General features: G+C 43.0%; 1 protein-coding gene across 1 annotated transcript in view; it reads right to left on the reverse strand.

Annotated features, from left to right (window-relative positions):
* Positions 1–464: 464 nt before the first annotated feature.
* The window catches only part of LOC120062268 (ankyrin repeat domain-containing protein 50-like), a 38,045-nt gene continuing 16,461 nt past the window's right edge, over positions 465–22,048 (reverse strand). Inside the window, exons 3-4 of the mRNA XM_039012100.1 lie at positions 2,671–6,206; positions 465–2,163 (exon numbers count right to left, since the gene is read on the reverse strand). Of these exons, the coding sequence (XP_038868028.1) occupies positions 2,674–6,206 (3,533 nt within the window). The 3' untranslated portion in view covers positions 465–2,163; positions 2,671–2,673. The remainder of the gene's footprint in view (positions 2,164–2,670; positions 6,207–22,048) is intronic.

A 22,048-nucleotide genomic window follows, 5' to 3' on the forward strand; every position in this document is an offset into this window, starting at 1 on the left:
GAAATAATTACAGTTGCTATACAACCTTGACCTACGTGTCATTGCCCGAAGTAAACAGTAGACAGCCAGGTATTAGTCATAGATAACACAATTGACACAAGGTTAATTGGGAAATTACTATCCCAGAAGGTGACATTCTTCTCGGGTGTATACAATTATCTGGTCAATCTATGCGTGTATATGTAGGCTTCTTGAGAGTCAAGGCATAAAGGCAGGCAACACTGCCAAAACAGGCAATTATTTGACGATCAATCGATCACAATGTTGGGTTAACGGTTGCTTAATGCTTAGGGATGCATGTAATGGCCTCGGATGTAAGGTTAGCCAATAGGGCATAGACATTGCATAGTATGGATCTCTGTTAAGTGTCTGGTCAGTTGTACAGTGATTGAAAGGATACATTGAGAAAATGGTAGTAATTCAATTACAATGATGTAACAATAGAGAATCTGTCATTTTCCAGCAGTAAAGCAAATATGTTTATTAAGCACTTTAATATACATCAGACAATTCTGCTTAATATAGTACAGGAAATACATTTTTTTTAAATGAAAAGTTCAATGTACACGGTAGGTTATTTACAATCAAATTGTTTAGGGTCAATTAAAAACAATATGAGGTTTGAGCGATGGCGAAAGAAGTCTGAATACTGTCCAGAATTGATCCTAAAAATAAGTCCTTCTTCCTTTATACCTTCATAGCACACCTTCAAGCTGTCCTGGAGAGCGGAGGGCTTTGACTTGGGTTTATACAGTGTGTTTGTGACGGCTTTACCATTTTTTTCCCTTCTCACTTATAACATTGTGAAAAGCCTGCAAAAAATATGACACACAAATGCTCACACAGCTCCACAGAGTCCATGAAAAACAGATGTTTCCAATCCGAGAGCACCATCTTCAAGCCCCTCCCTCTACAGTGGAGCTATTGCTGGGTTAACTGACATGCAGCCGCTCAGAGAAGAAAAAAGAAATGCTTTGTTCCAACTTTGGCTTGACAAGTATACATTTCAAACCATCCTTTAAAACCATAATATTATTGAAGTCTACTACTCAGTGAAGCCGTGACGAGTGAACCGTAAGCCGTTTTTTCGTGTGTCTTGCCCCAAAATATACGCCAATTATCAAAATATAAGCGACACTGCAATAATAGGGGAAACAAAGTTTGAATTTTGTTTCTTGAATTGCAGGTTATAATAAGAATTCCACCAACGAATGCACTCGTCACCGCTTTCGCTTCAGACCTTTGCATTTAAGCGCCAACCACTGTAGTTGACAGTATACGCAACGGTTATTTTAATCAATTTAAAATGCACACAAAAACACATGAAAAGTCCCACAGGGACGAAATTAAGTCACGTGGGTTTAACGTTTTCAATTCACTCTCTCCCTTAGGTATCTGTAATACTACAATACACATAGCAAAGAAAATAGTATCAAGACGACCAAAATGGAGTCCAAAATAACCGCAGGCAACTTTTGAACACAGCACCATGATAGAGCATACAATACAACTTAAAGTGGCTTTTTCCTAAATAAATATGGTTGATTATACTTGTATAGCAAATTGCCTTAGCTATTAACATATTACACACAGCATATGTTTAGTACACTGAACGAGGTTAACACAGATTATTTGGGGTCTTCAGAAAGGCAGAGTACCAATGCGCATCACATTATTCCATGTCATCGATTATCTTGATGTCCTCTGGTAAGATGTGATGATGCACTCAGCGGTACATTGCTGTCGGTGTGTATGATTGCAGGCAGGACAACTAAAACAAACATACAGTATAACAGAAAAACAATGTATAATTATTTGGAACAATTAGTTTGAAACACAGGAGCATAAAGGGGAGGCTGAACAAATACATGTTTGTCATTTTCTCTATTTAAAAAGTGCATACACCGCATATTAAATATCAATACATTAAAACGATAGTGTGCATGATTACACTGAGAAGGCTGTAACAGATGTAGGCACATTGAAGTATCAGGTCATCTAGGCCTTGTGCAGCGATCAACATTCTTCCCTAGGTTTTCTGAGGTGTTCCACTTGAGAGAGTGGACATTTAAAAAAAGAAAATCATTTCTTATGCAGATGGGAAAAAAAGTTGCTTTGGCACATTCCCTCCGATGTCTCCGTGACGAATGGCATTCAAGACATCTGAAATGGTAATGATTTATGTTAGTGCTGAGTTGGAAAAAAATGGTCGTCTTTTAGGCCAGAAAAGTGCATTCTTTGAAAGCCATCATTCATGTAAGTTTAAGTTCTACTAATGATAGGTCAATGGACCGTAATAAAATATTGACAAGACAGTGTTTTCAGTAGTGGTGAGTGAGTCATTCAATTGTACTTTAATAACAGCATACTGTATCAACAATGTGGCCATAAATCCTATAAGTAATACAAAGACATTCATAATAGTATACAGGGATTCTGATTTTTCAGCTTACATACCATCCCTGGATGCTTAACATATACTTCTACTATCTTCACGATGAACCCGTTTGAAATCGTAATGAAAATAAAGCATGTCTGACCTGATCTACTTCTAATATAATGAGTAAAACAATTATGTTGAACATTAGAATAACTCTATAGTTGGTGGTTAATGCTTAGAAAAAATGTACATTCTAATTACATCAGATTCGTTTGAGAATGAAAACTTACCAGCTATAATGGTGTCTCCTTTTTGTAGTTAAACCCAGGGTCTGATCCTTCTATCTGCAGTTTCAGTGCTTGTTTAAGGCTTAATTCAGTCTCCCCTATAGGGTAGTTCTCCAGCACATCCTGGTGCCCTCTATTCTGTACAGTCCATGGGACAGAAACCCTCCCGAGAAAAACCTGATTGCCCTGAAGATGGTAGTTGGGGTTGGTCATAATGCCATTTCGCTTCTTCTCTGCAATGCTCTGCTGTTGGATGAACAATTGCTCTTGGGTCAGTCCCCCATCTGGCTGGGTGGAGCCGCCAACCATGATCTTACAATGAGGATCTTTCACTGCAATGTTCGCTACAGACTTGTTGAGCGCAATCCTCTTATCAAACTGGGTCATCTCATATTCCTGACCCTGGGTCGAGCCAATGCTCTTGAGCCTTTTCTTGTCTCCTGACCCCCCTTTGCCGTTGGATGTGTCATTTCCGGTCTTATTCCCTTTGGTCGACTTGAGACCTGGCTTAACCTGAGCCCAGTCAAATTCACTTGATGGAGACCCTTGATGATGTCCAATTGACTTGGTGGTGGAGGAAGGTGAGACGATGGACTGTCGGCTCCGACTGCGAGGCAGAGAGTGCTGCTGGATTTGCTCTGTGAAGGTCATTCCGTGGAAACTGTCTATCGGCACAGTCTGTGCAGTCGCGGTGGACGAGGTGGTTCTCAGTGAGTTCTTCGAACTTTTGAGGGAATTATTTGAGAGAGAGGATTTCTGTCTGTCCACGGTAGAGTCAGGAGATTCTGAAGGGGAGCTGAAGGCGTGGACAGGACCGTTCTGTAGACCACGTCCAGATGACTGCATGTCTCCAGCTCCTGTGCTGCCAGAGCTGTTGGATTTGATTGTGAGAGACTGCATTTTCCCAGCTACAGAGAGTGGGGTTTTTTGCTCCATAGTGTGTACTGGCGAAGGACTACAGCCATTAAGACTTGAGGCCCCATACTTCTCAAGAAGTTTGATGATCATTGAATGCCCCCCTTTTGCAGCCACTCGCATGGCTGTGCGTCCAAACTGGTCTGCGTGGTTGGGGTCAGCGCCGTGCTCCAGAAGGATCTGCACTACATCTCTGTGCCCCTCTTGGGCAGCAATGCCAAGCGCTGTTGCCCCCTGATTACATGTATGATCCACGTGAGTGCCATTGTCAATCAAGAACCGCACAACCTTTGCGTGGCCTTGCCAAGCCGCTGACTGGAGGGCGGATCGCTTCTCGTTGTCACAAGAGTTCACGTCGGCATGATAGTTGATCAGCATCCTGACCATTTCTACATGCCCTTGCCAGCAGGACACGTGGAGGGCCGTCCTTCCCTCTGTGTCGCTGACTTCCACATTGGCCCCATTTTCCAGGAAGTACTCTGCCATTGCTAGTTGATTCTCAAGTGCCAATATGTATAATGTCGGGCGTCCGTCTGCGTCTTTATAGTCTATATCAGCGCCATGACTCAGCAACAGTTCAACAATATCCCTGTGGCCTTCCAGTGCAGCCACCCTGAGAGAATTCCTCCCATCATATCCTCTTTGGTCGATGCAAGACTTGTTTTCCAGAAGAATATGGACACAGTCATAGTGACCCTCTTGCGCAGACAATATCAGGGGTATTCGACCATCGTTATCCACCTCTGTGCATCGGGCACCTTGCTCAATGAGGGCATCGCATACTTGCCGGTGACCCTCAAATGAGGCCATGTGCAGTGGGGTCCAGCCTGCGTCATCTCTGTGATTCTCGTCCAGCCCTCTGTCCAGCAGAGTTCGGACCACCTCTACGTTCCCTTGAGCGGATGCTATGCTCAGAACAGTCCTTCCTTCACTGTCGATGCTGTCTACAGCTGCACCCCAGAAAAGCAGGGTATTGACAACAGAGGCATGGCCCATGGATGCTGCAGCAAGAAGAGGCGTTCGGCCATTGTTGTCAGTGTGATCCACGTCAGCTCCACCTTCCAGCAGCAGATCAACTACGTCCACATGTCCTTCATAGGCAGCCACAAGGAGGGGGGTCATGCAGTCTTTGTCGCAGTGGTCGACCTCTGCACCCCTGTCAATGAGGAGGCTTACGACAGAGGCATGGCCTTTACTGGCAGGCACACAGAGAGCAGCAACTGAGAGGGCTGTCCTTCCGTCCGCATCTCCATGGTTCACCTCTGCCCCGTGTTCCAAGAGGTGCTCTACGATTTCTCTGTGCCCCATGTATGCCGCTGCAATGAGAGCTGTCCTTCCTTCATTGTCTGCTTTGTTGACTTCTGCCCCGTGTTGGAGGAGGTTCAGCACGATGTCTTCATGACCTCCCCAAGCTGCGGCTCTTAAGGCCGTTCTGCTGTCGGCATCAGCACAGTCAACTTTGGCACCAGCGTAGAGGAGAGCAGACACCACCTCCGAATGCCCACCCCAGGCTGCAGACCTAAGGGCGGTCCACCCATCATGGTCTGTGTGATTGATGTTTGCGTCACAGCCGATGAGGCAGTTTACGACCTTAGTGTGCCCTTGTCTTGCCGCAAGAGTAAGTGACGTTTGTCCATGGTTGTCCTCCATCTCCATGTTTGCTCTTCTGGATATGAGAAAGTTCACCACATCCAGGTTTCCACTGTATGCTGCATTGGCCAGCAAAGTTCTCCCGCTAGAGTCACATTGGTTCACAGAGGCTCCATTGTCTAGCAACGTCCGAATCGAATCCTCTCTCTCCAGTGCCTGCTGCACTATGCAAGAGGCATGGTCGTCGTCGTTGTTGACGTGAGCCCCAGCTTTGACCAGAAGCTGCAGCACCTCCTGCTCTTTAGGTATGGAGGTGGAAAGAGAGTCTTTAGCGGGTGTACCATTCCACACCATCCAAAGAGCCAGGTTGAAAGTCTCTATCTGCAGGTTGGAGTTGATCAGATGCAGGGCAAACTCCTGCACCTCCAGCGGTTTGAGCTGCTTGGCCCTGCAAGTGTAACTCATCGCCACCATCCTATGTCCCTCCGCTGCATTACACAAGTACTTTTGTGTACAATGCTTAACATCCAGGAGCCACTCGGCAACACTGTAGTGAAAGAGGATCTTAGTACCTCCGAGGCCATCAACCAACAACTTGGAGAGGATGTCCATCTTCTTCTGAAAGTCCTCCATGGTGAGAGTCATGTTTTTGGTCCAGACAGCATGGTAAAGCTCCTTGAAAGTAAGTGGCCTGCAGGTTGCAAGGATCACGTTGAGAATAGGCTGGACTTTGGCAAACTGCTTCCGGACAAACAGCCTTTGGCAGAGCCATAAGTAGAGACCATTGAGCGTGCCGGGAATGTCACGGATCTCTCGCAACATGATGAAGTTCTCCACCACTCCGTCCAGCACGCGCTCCAGGTACAGGAAGCAGCCGCTGCTTTTGATGTGTAGCTGGTTGAGCATCTCGGCCGTCTCCTTGGTGAGGTGCTGGCGAAGGGCCTCCTCCTGGTCGAGCCGGTGGAGGATGTACTGCTGCACGTCCTTGACGATGTAGGCCTTGCGAAGGTCATCCAGGCTAATTTTACGGAATCCTAGAAAAGAGAAAAAATAACTATTAGTTTACCACATCAAAAGCAATGAATTAAACATCAATGTCCACCCCAACTTCTTTCAACACATTTCCAAGATTAATATGGCTGTATTACAGTTTATCAAAGGAATACAGAGAGGGTATAATTAGTCTTTCCATACGAAGGTGACTAATTCCTTTTTCACATGATGCCCTTATATTCTCAAATAGATATCTGACCTTCAGAATATAGTCACTCCATTTTCCCATTGATCTTTTACCTTTGAAGAATTCTATTACGCCAACCTTTAATTTCCTAAGGCAGAGACTAATTAGTGGTGAAGCCATGTTGTTAAAATAAAACCATTCAAAGGAATTGAGAGCATGACCCTGGTCTCTGGCAGAGTAATCAGTAATCAGTTCAGCATCAGTATGACAGATCTTTTGTGAAGGACTATGGAAAACAAAGCTGGCGTATTTGATGCTCTAGAGGGGTATTTGATGCAGAAGACCTTTGATTCTCCTAAGGAAGCGCAGTACATTATCATCCCAGCCATACATTTAACTAAAGAAATATCAATACGATTGCAAAAGTATACAAGAAAGGTCTTTCATCTACATATCAATATATTTAAAGGGGCAATCAGCAGTTGAAACAATGACTAAGCACACTCCCCTGCCCGTTTTCGGTAAAAAGCTGAGGGATGGGGCTGGAGAAAAGTAACCACTCTCAAATTCATGGACTGAGCTATGGATGCAAGGACCGTCCATGATAACAACAATATAGTTTAAAACATGTTTTGAGTCTATATAGTGTATGTTTACATATACTTTGTTAACAAACATTGGCGTAAAAGAAGCTTATATTTTGGGTTCTGGTGGGGTACGAACTAAGCTCATGAGGCATTAATAGCTATATTCTTCAAGAATCAATGGGTACATATCATTAACTTATACGTCCAAAAATGGATGTAACAACTGCAGATTGTCCCTTTAAAGCTCAAGGCCCAACTAATTATTTAAAAGGCCTCTCCTCACATATTTGAGAGAAAAACACAAAGTAGACCCCCGGAAGAGCTATTTCCGTTTCATAAGCATACAAATGGCCATAAGACAACTCTATGGTTTCACACATTAACAGACTACATGCTACCAGCACAGACTTTTAGAAAGAAATCACCAGGGGGTCTTAATTAATTACCACTAATGTGCAGTAGCAATCCTTTCCCTGACATAAAGGGGTAACTTTCTCCAGGTTAGAGCAGTCAGCTCAGGCTACACACTCAAGGGCAGGGGATAGTTTTATTTACTGTTTCCATGGTCTCAGGCCTGATGGGGGACAGGGGAAAAAAGGGACTCGGCAGAGAATTGTTCAATGCTGTTGTAATTTTTCTCAATTCTGAACTTGCCTCCTGCTGTGGGAAACGAGTGTTACATTCTTTTGTTTTATCTAATTACCTATATCATGAAAAACAAGCTGCTTCTAAATGTTTCCTGAAGAAATGGGCTCATTTACTGCTGTCTGGGTTAGGATAACCTAAGCTACCTTAAACACCCTCAATGATAAATAAAACAAACACTACAAAATTGGGATCTGAGAGGGTTCTTGACAGAGACTAATGACAACATTTAGACACAATTAACATGCCTATAATCAATCAGTGCAGTAATTACTATAAACTGGATTGCTTGGATTACATAATCAACGTTTCTCTGTGTACAAGTCTCAAACTGTCGCAAAGCCTGAGGCGTCGTTCCCTCCATGAATGGCTTTGTACAGAAAGAAGACTATGAAATCTTACCCCGCACAGGGGCAATGGAGCCAAACCAGTAGCAAAATGGGGTGGTAGAGTCTAGGGATGTTACAAATGGACAATTTTGCTTAAAGTTTAAACTGCAAAAGAAATACAAATTTAAGCAATAAGAAATAATCTTATCTTGTACAATAATGGTCTTATTACCTACACTACTGTTAAAAGTTTGGGGTCACTTAGAAATTTTCTTATTTTTGAAAGAAAAGCATTTTTTTGTCCAATAAAATAAATTGATCAGAAATACAGTGTAGACATTGTTAATGTTGTAAATGACTATTGTAGCTGGAAACAGCTTTTTCTTTGCAACTTTGCAAGCATTCTGGAGTCGCCTCTTCACTGTTGACGTTGAGACTGGTGTTTTGCGGGTACTTTTTAATGAAGCTGCCAATTGAGGACTTGTGAGGCGTCTGTTTTAAAGGTCGACCGATTATGATTTTTCAAAGGCGATACCGATACTGATTATTGGAGGACCAAAAAAAGCCGATACCGATTAATCGGCCGCTTTTTTAAAATGTATTTGTAATAATGACAATTACAACAATACTGAATGAACACTTATTTTAACTTAATATAATACATCAATAAAATCAATTTAGCCTCAAATAAATAATGAAACATGTTCAATTTGGTTTAAATAATGCAAAAACAAAGTGTTGGAGAAGAAAGTAAAAGTGAAATATGTGCCATGTAAGAAAGCTAACGTTTAAGTTCCTTGCTCAGAACATGAGAACATAGGAAAGCTGGTGGTTCCTTTTAACATGAGTCTTCAATATTCCCAGGTAAGAAGTTTTAGGTTGTAGTTATTATAGGACTATTTCTCTCTATACAATTTGTATTTCATATACCTTTGACTATTGGATGTTCTTATAGGCACTTTAGTATTGCCAGTGTAACAGTATAGCTTCCGTCCCTCTCCTTGCTCCTACCTGGGCTCGAACCAGGAACACATCGACAACAGCCACCCTCGAAGCAGCGTTACTCATGCAGAGCAAGGGGAACAACTACTCCAAGTCTCAGAGCGAGTGACGTTTAAAACGCTATTAGCGCGCAACCCACTAATTAGCTAGCCATTTCACATCGGTTACACCAGCCTAATCTTGGGAGTTGATAGGCTTGAAGTCATAAACAGAGCAATGCTTGAAGCATTGCGAAGAGCTGCTGGCAAAACGCACGAAAGTGCTGTTTGAATGAATGCTTACGAGCCTGCTGGTGCCTACCATCGCTCAGTCAGACTGCTCTATCAAATCATAGACTTAATTATAACATGATAACACACAGAAATACAAGCCATAGGTCATTAATATGGTCGAATCTGGAAACTATCATCTCGAAAACAAAATGTTTATTCTTTCAGTGAAATACGGAACAATTCCGTATTTTATCTAACGGGTGTCATCCATAAGTCTAAATATTCCTGTTACATTGCACAACCTTCAATGTTATGTCATAATTACGTAAAATTCTGGCAAATTATTTCGCAACGAGCCAGGCGGCCCAAACTGTTGCATATACCCTGACTCTGCGTGCAATGAACGCTTTTTTCCGCAAATGCGCTTTTGTTAAATCATCCCCCGTTTGGCGAAGTTGGCTGTCTTTGTTAGGAAGAAATTGTCTTCACACAGTTCGCAACGAGCCAGGCGGCCCAAACTGCTGCATATACCCTGACTCTGTTGCAAGAGAAGTGACACAATTTCCCTAGTTAAAAGAAATTCATGCTAGCAGGCAATATTAACTAAATATGCAGGTTTAAAAATATATACTTGTGTATTGATTTTAAGAAAGGCATTGATGTTTATGGTTAGGTACACGTTGGAGCAACGACAGTCCTTTTTCGCGAATGCGCACCGCATCGATTATATGCAATGCAGGTCACGCTAGATAAACTAGTAATATCATCAACCATGTGTAGTTAACTAGTGATTATGATTGATTGTTTTTTATAAGATAAGTTTAATGCTAGCTAGCAACTTACCTTGGCTTCTTACTGCATTCGCGTAACAGGCAGGCTCCTCGTGGAGTGCAATGTAAGGCAGGTGGTTAGAGCGTTGGACGAGTTAACCGTAAGGTTGCAAGATTGAATCCCCGAGCTGACAAGATAAAAATCTGTCGTTATGCCCATGAACAAGGCAGTTAACCCACCGTTCCTAGGCCGTCATTGAAAATAAGAATGTGTTCTTAACTGACTTGCCTAGTTAAATAATGGTGTAAAAAAATACCGATTTCCGATTGTTATGAAAACGTGAAATCGGCCCCAATTAATCGACCAATCCGATTAATCGGTCGACCTCTAGTCTATTTCTCAAACTAGACACTAATGTACTTGTCCTCTTGCTAAGTTGTGTTCCGGGGCCTCCCACTCCTCTTTCTATTCTGGTTAGAGCCAGTTTGGCTGTTCTGTGAAGGGAGTAGTACACAGCTAGTACGAGATCTTCAGTTTCTTGGCAATTTCTAGCATTGAGTAGTCTTCATTTCTCAGAACAAGAATAGACTGACGAGTTTCAGAAGAAAGTTCTTTGTTTCTGGCCATTTTGAGCCTGTGATCGAACCCACAAATGCTGATGCTCCAGATACTCAACTAGTCTAAAGAAGGCCAGTTTTATTGCTTCTTTAATCAGCACAGTTTTCAGCTGTGCTAACATAATTGCAAAAGGGTTTTCTAATGATCAATTAGCCTTTTAAAATAATAAACTTGGATTAGCTAACACAACGTGCCATTGGAACACAGGAGTGATGGTTGCTGATAATGGGCCTCTGTACGCCTATGTAGATATTCCATTAAAAAAATCTGCCGTTTCCAGCTACAATAGTCATTTACAACATTAACAATGTCTACACTGTATTTCTGATACATTTTGTTATTTTAATGGACCAAAAATGTGCTTTTCTTTAAAAAACAAGGACATTTCTAATTGACCCCAAACTTTTGAACGGTAGTGTATGTATGACCACTAGGGCCGGGCAATGAAGTTATATCTACCACAACCCTTTGGAGACTTAGAACACAGCTACAGTAACATGTCAATAGCGACAATTGATAACTTTTCAGATAATAAAAAAATGTGCCGCCTCAGAAGAGTCGGTATCTTTTCAGACAGTAGAATTCTGCTCCGGCATATAATGTTCTATTGTTTCCCTGACAACAATAAATGTTGCTGATTGATGTGCTGCTGTGTTTTGTATGCTGTTTTTAATGGTAGTGTAGCAAGATGTACTCTCTTTCTACTAAATGTATTGGTAAGTCGAGGTATTTAAAGAACTTTTAAGTACTTTTTTAGGAGAGCGTGGTTTGCCGGCAGGCAGCATGCAGGCTACATGCAGCAGCTTGAGATTATTTGATTGACAGTTATGGGTGCCTAGTGATGGAAGTTAGTCCCGCTTCAGAAGCAGCATTACTTTACAAATGCTGTGCATATCTCCAGAGAAGGTTTCGTGCCGGCAATTTAAAAAGCCGTAGTGTTGCCCACCCTAACAGACAAACAAACATGTTGTACCTGAGGCGCTTTTGATGGACCACGATCCATCATATCTGAAAAGGGTAATCGATACAGGCTACATGTAGCTGCAGTTTCATATTATGAAACAAAAACAACCCAAACCCACCAGGTCCGGCCCTGGCCGTTCTGCCGCCCTAGGCGAGACAAACAAATTGCCACCCCCTGCAAAATTACAATAGCCCCTATAAGAAAAATGACGTTGAAAAGAAATAAAATAAAATATGTATTTCTGGACATTTAGAATGCATATTTCCCTGGAGGTTGAAAGGGTGCCTTTTATGGACATTGAAAGTACATATTTTCAACTTTAATTCAGAACCAAATTAATTTTGTATTTTTATTTTACGAATGCCCATCCATGTGGTAGGCCCAACGTTTGTAGAACACCAACAAACAAAAAATGTCGGCCGGTACGAACAGGACCAAAAAAAGACGTCCAAAAGACGTCGGCCCGTGCATGATCTGGTGTAGCCTACAGTGTCGGCCTGCAATGGAAATTTATGAATGCCCATCCACGTGTTAGGCCCACCGTTTGTAAAACAGGCTGTTGCATTAGCTTTATTAATCCTGATTCCTCTGACTAATCCATTTGGCTATTTAACCTCTGAATATCAGCTACCCAACTTCATCAGGAGTTATCCTGAGCCTATTTGCAATGTGTTTACACAGCGAGCAGAAGTGTTTTCCTTTTCGCTATGATCAGCTCGTCAAAAATGTAGGGATACAATCTTGAAACCCATGATTATGACATTTTAGCCCACAGGAGGAAACTCCTGGACAGCAGTTATGAGTAGGCTGGTTGTCCATTCCATAAAGTCCATTTTCCTTTGACCTATCCTGTTTTCAAGATATGTTGTTTGTGTCACGTTCCTGACCTGTTTTCTGTTATTTTTGTATGTGTTTAGTTGGTCAGGGCGTGAGTTTGGGTGGGCATTCTATGTTTTGTGTTTCTATGTTTAGGTCATTGGTAATTAGCCTTATATGGTTCTCAATCAGGGACAGGTGTTTGACGTTTCCTCTGATTGAGAACCATATAAAGGTAGGCTGTTCACACTGTTTGTTTGTGGGTGATTGTCTTCCGTGTCTGTGTCTGTGCACCACACGGGACTGTTTCGTTTGTTCGTTCGTTTGTGTAGTCTAGTCTAGTCTGTACCTGTTCATGCGTTCTTCGTGTATATGTAAGTTCGTTTGTTCAGGTCTGTTGACTTCGTTTATTATTTTGTAAATTCTCAAGTGTGTTTAGTTTTCGTCTTGTTTAATAAATATCATGTCGTATAACAACGCTGCGCTTTGGTCCAATCCCTACTCCTCCTCTTCTTCCGAAGAGGAGGAGGACAACCGTTACAGTTTGTTACAATTTCAGTGCAGTTTTATATTTGATTGGGCGCCATTTAGTTTAGGTTCTTTGATCTCAGAAATCTGCATGCTGTAAAAAAATGTCCATCTCATTACATTATCATACATTTCATCTCCATCCTGTAGACTACAGAAAAGGCCACATACTCTACAATATCTAATAACTGCTACATGATTTATGTTAACTTTTTTGACGGAAAGCTGGTGGAGCGCCGCAGCGATGCGTGTCTCCAACAGAGAGGCACACTGGGAATGGACAAGCAAAATATTTTGTGGTCCTGCCTTTGAGAAAGTGGGCACTGCTTATCACAGGGTGGCATCAGCGCTCACCTAAAAAGCCCATATGCCACTGGTTGAGAAAAAAACTTTTGTGGGGCTTTACGTGTTGTTGGAGGTCAGTTTAGCTCAGAAAATGCCGACCTCGTCAATCTGCCGCCATAGTCAGCCGCCTAATCCTGCCTAATGAGCAGGCCGGCCCTGCCACCCACTCAGTAACGAAGAGTACCCCGTGCTCGCAAGACTGTCCTGAAGATACCTCTGTATCTCGGCGACATCGGTCCCAGATATCCTACAGGCAACAGACCGAAGACTGAAGACACACTTGTGTCATTAGCAAAGAGAAAGGGCAGGTAGCCCAGTGTGAGTGAGAGAGAGGAGGAGCAGGCAGAACCACGTGCATATGTCTTGGTAATATGCATCTCGCAATGTCTTGTCGCGCATGCCTCGCAAATTCACCAAAGAGGCCTAAAGTTAGCCTTTTTCTCTCAGGTTTTATTGAAATTTACACAACTGTCCACAGTCTAGTTAGGCTATAACACCAAAAAGAATATGTTTTGTGATAACTGCACTGTGATTTTAATTGTATGGGGGAAACATTGTTTCGGGGATTAGGGAGTTTTCTTAACGTTAATGATCCCACCTTGGTTTAAACGTTTCAAGTGGTCACACCACTAGTAGGTACCCCTCTAATCATCACCATTGTAGCTTTCGATACATGAACCTGGCAGTACTCAAACACGTGCCAGAAACCTATCCTTGAGGAATATAAAGAAACAATGTTGTTTTTATATGACTAATTATGTTCTAAAATGCCAGTCCTAACGAACAAAAACATTCGTGGAGGCTATCTGCGGAACGTTACCATTCCAAGCTATAAGAGAGACGGCGAAAAACAATCTGTCCTATATAATGCGGTCACTACTAACAGAGTACAGTAGGATTATAATAACCCAGTGACCCAAAGCCTCAGTGTCAGTCAATGTTTTTAGCAACAGAGCATTTTCCACTGCCTCTCCCAGGCCCTGTGACCTCCTGCTCCACCTCAGACTGATTCTCCACTAAGCATTCTGGATGCCTTCAGCTGAGACAGGAAACCCACTGGCCGAAAGGAAGAGGCCATTAAGAGGGGGAGGGGGAGGGGGGGACTGAACGATATCTAGGACAGACGACCTAAAAGTCAATTTTAGCCAGCCGGGAGCCTTTGCCTCAGCATGTTGTTTTCAAAGGTTATCTCAATGTTTAATTTAGACGTGCGTTTACACACCAAGAGAGTATCAGTCAATCAGACTACACTGCCCAGCCAATCGTAGAAGTTTTTGTATTTTTTATTCAGACAATGATTAACAACAAATGCACTCCTTCTCTCCTACAGTTTTGAGATTAGTGGCCTCCCACAGTTCCCACAAAATTGATCATATGTAAATTATGAAGACTTGTGGTGTGGAAAACCCAAGAGGAGGAAAAGAGAGACGGCGAGTTAACCGCGGCCATCTTGAAATAGAGCATTAGCCTTGAAAACCCTTTAAAAATATTTCCAGAGGCCCATTGAAAGGGAAAGAAAGAAATGAACAAGCAGGGGCCTCCAGTCTGAACATGCCAAAGAGGCCTTTTCATTCAATTACTATAAATGGAGGAAGCTGACCTACAATTTCCACTTGAGTCATCGCAGACATCACTTCATATGGCCTGAAACTCTGCTGTGCAGTCATGGCATTATCATTGTTCTCTTCATGTGGCACAGATAAGCACAGGCGCAACGAGAGGAACTTGAGCCAACAACTTCAGCTCCTTGCAGTAGCAGACGTGGTCACTAGCTACACAGTGAACTGCTAACACAAGTCAGCGTGACTAACGTTGCACACACCTTCCACAAAGATTGTTTTATTTTAACTGCAGGCAAGGACATGATGCCTGGCCTTGACAGTTTTCCAGGTCAACTGGTACCACAGTAAATTCTAACTGGGGGGGCTGCAACAGTACGAGCATGGACGGCAGGGATCTGAACAGAGAGGGACTGCTAAACAACCAACAACTGATGCATTCATCAGGGCCAGGGATGCAGCTCCGAGTACAGGCCTCGGAGCCAGCTGCTGCTCGTTACGAAACTGGATAGTAGCCAGGAGAGACACAGCCCTATGTACAATGAGGAACTGTTTTCAGATGACAAATGAGGCAGGGTGTGTGTACGTGTGTTTGAAGTGGGGGGGGGGGGTGGTTACAGGTTCTGGCCCATGGACCTGGTTCTGAGCGTCAGCATCTCAAATGTATCAAGTTCTTAGCGATCCACCATCTTTAATTCATAAGATCCAAAAGATAAACAGAAAGCCAAGCTCATCTCCTCTGGCCTGCTGTAAACCCCCACTCGACAAAACGCCTGTACAACAGCTGCAGAGGTCTTGGCTCCAAAAGCGAAAACTGCAGCCTTCCAAACACAAGTACGTGGAACGAGAGACTGCTTAAACCATCTGTAGAAAAATATGTTGTTTTTTCAAAGCTCCAGTTGCCTTTTCATTTTGAAAAATGTTTGCTGCTGATATTGATTACATTAGGTAAATGTTAGTGAACAGTGGAAAGATGCTGTAGTCCAGTGGTTATTGAGAAAGGAAATGCAGATGGTAGTTGGTATTTATTAAGGCAGTACAAAGCAAACTGTAGCCTACCCGGAGTCAGGTTTATTTGGTGGGAGAAGCGAAATTATGAAATTGATACAGAAATTCTCCCTCCAATTTATATGCCATTTTTGTCCGTGCACGGCACCCTGACATGAGAAGCGGCATCAAACGTGCAACTGGAAAACAATTACATAAACATCCAAAACAATTAATTTGCAAAGTGTTTATCCTGGCGGCACAAGCATGAACAGTTTTTGCCTGAACTTGTCCTCACCTGAATTTCAAACATGGGAGAGGAGACCTTCCAGTTAGACCTGCTGTGGTTACTGAATGAGAGCTGAGCGCAAACAAAGATTACACTGAAAGGGTATACACTCAAGGCCCTTCAGTACGGCCTAGCATTACAGTCTACAATCCAACAGTCCTATCAAGCCACCTTCATGAAAACACATCATGAGCTGCAGGAATACATCCAAAGATGATTTACGGGAAACACTGCAGAGCCTGGAGACAGATGAGCGGAGATTTCCAGCCAATGAAACACTGTATTGTACTCCAGATATACTTTGAATGGAGCGAGGGCCAGAGCATAGTGGTATGAGATTAAGAAAGCAGCATATCCCGAGTGCCTATGCTCAACCTCACTCTTTGACCCACAATGGGGCACTATATCTACAGCTGGGTTTCACTGCGACATGAAACCTCCTTATTGCATGCAGCTGCACCAATGACTACCTTCATTAAACGTATGGAGATAAAAATACTACCATGTTTTACAACTAAGGGCCAGACATTTTTCCTGACCACATGCCTAGTTATCAGAAAGAACAGTCTTGTTTTGGTTACGGTCTTGTCATGACTGAACTCTTAGTGACCTCATTTGGCCCACTCTCCATGATTTCCTGTTCTCCTGCACAGTAATGTGTTCAGTCCTGGATGCCAATCATGTTTTATTAGCCACTTCAAATAAACCTGTATCTGCTACTGGTGTGCAGTCTGGAACCATTTTGGTCAGCATGTCCACACAACAGATTTAAAGCTCAGCGAATGGAATTTTCACAGAGCTCGCTGTAAAATCAGGTACTTGCAAATGTATTCTTGGCATGCAAGTCGGCGGCAGTTTGGGATACCACCCTGTCTTTAGCAAACTTCACCCCCTGTTGCAAGGCGAACCGTTGGCGTGCCAGCAATTACAGGGCATTTATTTTCCTTAAATCAAATTAACACCTAGTTAAAGATCTTCTCTATCGAAACGAGAACCGACATGCCTCTCTACACAGAAACAAAATAAGAATACTAATCTTGTGTATGAAACCGGGATCGTTGGAAGAGGCCATGCTGCATACGAAAGGCCCCCACCTAGGAGGCAAAGAGACCCAATTCTTCAACCATGTCTCGAGTCACATTTCTGCAGTGCAGCACCAAAGATGTTATAGACCTGTAATTTGCTTGGCTGTCAGACAGCTCGTGGTAAATACAGCATTCAGGGGTATTATGGTTGTCTTCAGTGCAGCCAAAGTATCAACTCAACACGCAGACCCAGAGGTTAACCAGCATACAGGAATACAGACCGGATGCACAATCTGCATGTCTAAACACCAACTCAGGTGTTAACAGCAACTGGCCTCTTAAGATATTAGCTAATTATAACCTATATCTAAATATGGTTAACAATTAGATGGCCTCAATAGTATTAGAGACTTTGCAATCAAAACCAACATATCTAAATAGTCACTAGTCCAACCAAATACTGTCATTTTAAGTATATTTTAGTCAGTTGAGGCTATGCATCCTGTAAGCAATACGTTCTTAGAAAAATAGGTGGTCCACATATCTAGCAGTAAGTTATTTGAAAAGTCACTTCCACTTCTAATGATTTTACCCATACTACATCCAAGCATCCTGCATCAAAGACAATGATAGTCAGTCCAAACACCGCCTTCGTCCCTCTTCTGGGAGCATTCCACTCCTGGCACAGAATAAATAAACAGTCCTAGATGCTTTATAGCTGTATTTGTGTTGTCAGCAGGCCAGAATACAGTATATTGAGGTCCCTCAAGTGAGGCCTCTCCATTTGCTCAAATAGTAAGAAAAACAATCCCCAGGATATAGATGTTAAGAGTGCTGTGACCTTCTTGCTGAGGGGCCCTATGCTCTGCAGCCCCTCGTAGCCACACTTCGGTCTGCGGGCAAGAGCTGGTCTGAGAGCCGTGGTGGGGGCTGGAGAGTGGGGCAAGCCCACTTCAAACAGGACTGCTATTTTAATTCCTGGTCAGTGGTGGTAAATCAGGCCTGTCACCTGGCCTTGGTGCAGAGAAAGGTCCATTCATGGCTGGAGCTGCGGAGGAGGAGGAGGCGGCACAGCTCCTCACTAGGGTGGGCTTGAGCCTCACTCTGAAGATATGTGAGAGAAATAAACAAAAACACACACCTACCCGAAACCGGCCCGTATAAAATACAGCAGATATCTTGACTTGCCACTCAGTATATCAGCAATGTTCAGAATTGTACAATAATATCATTGTCGATTGATGGTCTTTTTAATCCACTATCCAGAGTCGGGAACAGATGAAGATTGTCAATATCTCAAAAGACGGTCTGCAGGTCTGCAAGATGACTGCAGGTCTCAATCTCAAACGAATGAGGGAAATGGCACCATCTAATAAGATGCTTTTTTAGGGTGGAGGATGGTTTAAGAGAAGGGATGTGGCATAAATACTGATACACAAGCGTGGGGGGAGTTGAGGTAAAGGTATGTATGTTGTAGACATTAGCTATGGGAAAGATTTGTGCTCAAGAGTCCAATGGATAAATCTCAATAAAATAAATGAGGTGGGCAGAATAATGTCCCCTGGATGGGCTTAGGCTTTCAACCACCATTCCTGGGTGAGTAACTGAAATATGCCCGTCTTACAATTCAGTTGCTATACATAGCCAAAAGGAAAATACCATAATGTGTGTGTGTGTGTGTGTGTGTGTCAGCCAAACTTTATTTTGACAGATGGTACCCATTACCGTTCAGTGACACTTCTTTGATATGGAGATCACGCAGGAATGCATCATGCATTTTGAATGAGTTTTCACATGATTAGTCAGTCATTTTCAATGACGACCTCAATGTTTCAGCATCAACAGGGTGCACACTGCTAACAACGAGTGCAGGGCAAACAGATAGCGGGACAATCGAACAGTCCGCGAAGAGGCTGCTTTAGCCTAAATCTTCAATAGACTAGTGTATATCAATCCCGACAATAAACAGAACATTTCTTCAAAAAGTAGGACCTTTCTTCTTTGGAGAGACTGAAGAGTGTTAAATGTCTTAAGATAGCTGTTACATTAGTGGTTGAACAGACTTTTGTTCAGCGGTATTGTGTTAAGCTACCATCTTTAACCCTGATCTTGTTAACCTTCAGGCCAAATTTATTGCAAACTCTGAGATATTCCACATGTATTAGCTCGAGTTGTTAAAGCGATGAAGATATCTGCAGCTGGAAAAAAATGGGTCTGCTTCTGTTTAAAAGGCTTTTCCATGTCCCGCCAGGCCCCCTTCTCCCTGCTCTCCTTTTGCCGAAGGCCCAGTTAAATTGGCACAGATTCCACCCAGCTCACAACCAGAATCGCTGCCTAAGTGTTTCCACCTCACTTGCCCAACGATGGCCTTACAGTAGCACAGAAAACACAGGGGGGAAAGTCAACCATGCTACAATAGGCCGCCTGACACACAATGTAAAAGAGCAGCCTTGCAACACATGTACAACCTTTATGTGCCTTCTTCCGGCAGACGTTCACAGAGCGTACAGTACACCGCCATCATAGAGGATTTGTGAAATGGACTCAAAAGGATTCTTTAAAAAAAAATGAATTTCTTTAAGCCTCTTCACAGATGGCACATTCGTTTGTTTGTGTAGCATTAGCAGAGCGGACGTGATGCTGCTGGCTAGTCGGTGGCTCACTCTTCCTGCATGGTCTCTGAAGTGTTGAGACTTCCCAAAGCACATTCCTCTCGGAGAGAGAGAGAGAGAGAGATAGAGACATGGAATAACAGTTGAGCAAGTACTTAATAAAAGTAATTCCAAGTTTGCTCCTCAGGTAGAAAAGTAAAAGTCATCCTTAATAACGGAATTCCTTTTGAGTTCAAAGCCATGCAAAACTGTGCTTCCCATACCGAGATGACAAATATAGGATTGTTTACAAGGATCATTTGAGCTGGATGGTGGCCCACCCAATGCTTTAGCTTCGAAATTACCTTTCCGTCAGAAGTTGTCCTCCAAAGGCAATCTTTACTATATTCATGCGACCACAAAGTTCACACAACCACAAAACAGTGTGTACTGGTCTTCAAACACCTCCTCCACTCAGGACAAAAGGGTTATTTCCAATAGTCACATTCGGTTGCTTGGCAGATAGTGTAACGCATGACTCTGCCAAATAACTGGCCTTGTAAACAATATGGAGGAGTATTTTTTGTGTATGCTTGGCCTCAACAAGTCTTTTGGTCTATTTTGGTCATGCGCTACAGGATTTGTAAGTATTCTCACAGCGGTTATAGTAAGCCAGTGTGTCTAATGGAAGATAAAGTAAGTGTGTATGTGTGTAGAGGGGCTGCAGAGCTGAATGGTAGCTGACGGTGTGTAAAACACAAGGCACTGAATACAGACAGAACAAAAATGAATAGTTTGAATGCATCAAGAGATTGGAGTTTGCATTCTGTGTAGTTCTGTGAATGTTACACCTATCACAGAGTCGCAATTCGGAAGCACAAGCCACTTTATCGGATGTGTAGACTTTGATTCTGTGACTGATGGTACAATAGCTGGGAGCATTAAAAACACGTAACAGACAGGTAAAATGTACCTCCCTTTTTAATTCTGTGTGGTATTTACAGTGACAGTAGACATGGGTTTGTCCCTTATCAAAAAGACAACAAAAGGGAAAGAGGAGGGGAGTCAAAGCGAAAACACAAGAGATAACTGTTGTTTATCAGATTGTTCCATGGAGAATAATCCTCTCAATAAAACCATATCAAAACAACCAAAAGACAGGGCTGTCTGTTTAAGCAGCGATCAGCTTGTAAGAAAGAATCCCAGTAATAATTAAAATCACTATTATATCAGGAAGCAACTTCCTGATAAGGATTATCAAGTGAGATTTAGATTGGTGGCATGTACCAGCGGTAATTCCATCACCAACCTTTGGTGTTGTCTCAAATGAAATCCGAGGATCTATGGTTGGAGGCAATCACAACATTCGGATACATTTCCGCTCAGGATGAATGGAATAACTGAAAAGTGTCAATCGTATGCAAATTGGACAAAGCCTTCCACTAGGGATGTGCATCTTTCCCTTTCAAGACGATTCTATACGTACACTACATGACCAAAAGTATGTGTGACTTAATTCCATTCACCCACAAGAGCATTAGTGTGGCCGGGCACTGATGTTGGGCGATTAGGCCTGGCTCATAGTCGCTGTTCCAATTTATCCCAAAGGTGTTCGATGGGGTTGAGGTCAGGGCTCTGTGCAGGCCAGTCAAGTTCTTCCATACCAATCTCGACAAACCATCTCTGTATGGACCTCGCTTTGTGCACAGGGGCATTGTCTGAAACAGGAAAGGGCCTTCCCCAAACTGTTGCCACAAAGTTGGATGTACAGAATTGTCTAGAATGTCATTGTATGCTGTCGCGTTAAGATTTCCCTTCACTGGAACCAAGGGACCTAGCACAAACCATGAAAAAACAGCCCCAGACCATTACTCCTCCTCAACCAAACTTTACAGTTGGCACTATGCAGTCGGGCAGGTTTTGTTCACCTAGCATCCGCCAAATCCAGATTCCTCCATTGGACTCCCAGATGGTGAAGCGTAATTCAATACTCCAGAAAAGGTGTTTCCACTGCTCCAGAGTCCAATGGAAGGGAGCTTTACACCACTCCAGCCAATGCTTGGCATTGCGATGGAAACCCATTTCATGAAGCTCTCGACGAACAGTTATTGTGCTGACATTGCTTCCAAAGGCAGTTTGGAACTCGGCAGTCTGTCCTTGCAACCAAGGACAGACGATTGTTACGCGCTTCAGCACTTGGCGGTCCCGTTCTGTGAGCTTGTGTGGCCTACCACTTTACGGCTGTGCCGTTGTTGCTCCTAGACGTTTTCACTTCATAATATAAGCCGTTGAACGGGGCAGCATAGGGAATAAAAATAAATGTTTTATTGCATGGTGCAAGATTGAATGCAATTCATTGATTATTGAATGTTATGATGGACACAGCTTGGTAGAACCAAAACACAGCCCCTGCTCAACAAACTGGAAC

The sequence above is a fragment of the Salvelinus namaycush genome, chromosome 17 (genome assembly GCF_016432855.1).
Source record: "Salvelinus namaycush isolate Seneca chromosome 17, SaNama_1.0, whole genome shotgun sequence".
In the NCBI taxonomy this organism is placed as follows: Eukaryota; Metazoa; Chordata; class Actinopteri; order Salmoniformes; family Salmonidae; genus Salvelinus; species Salvelinus namaycush.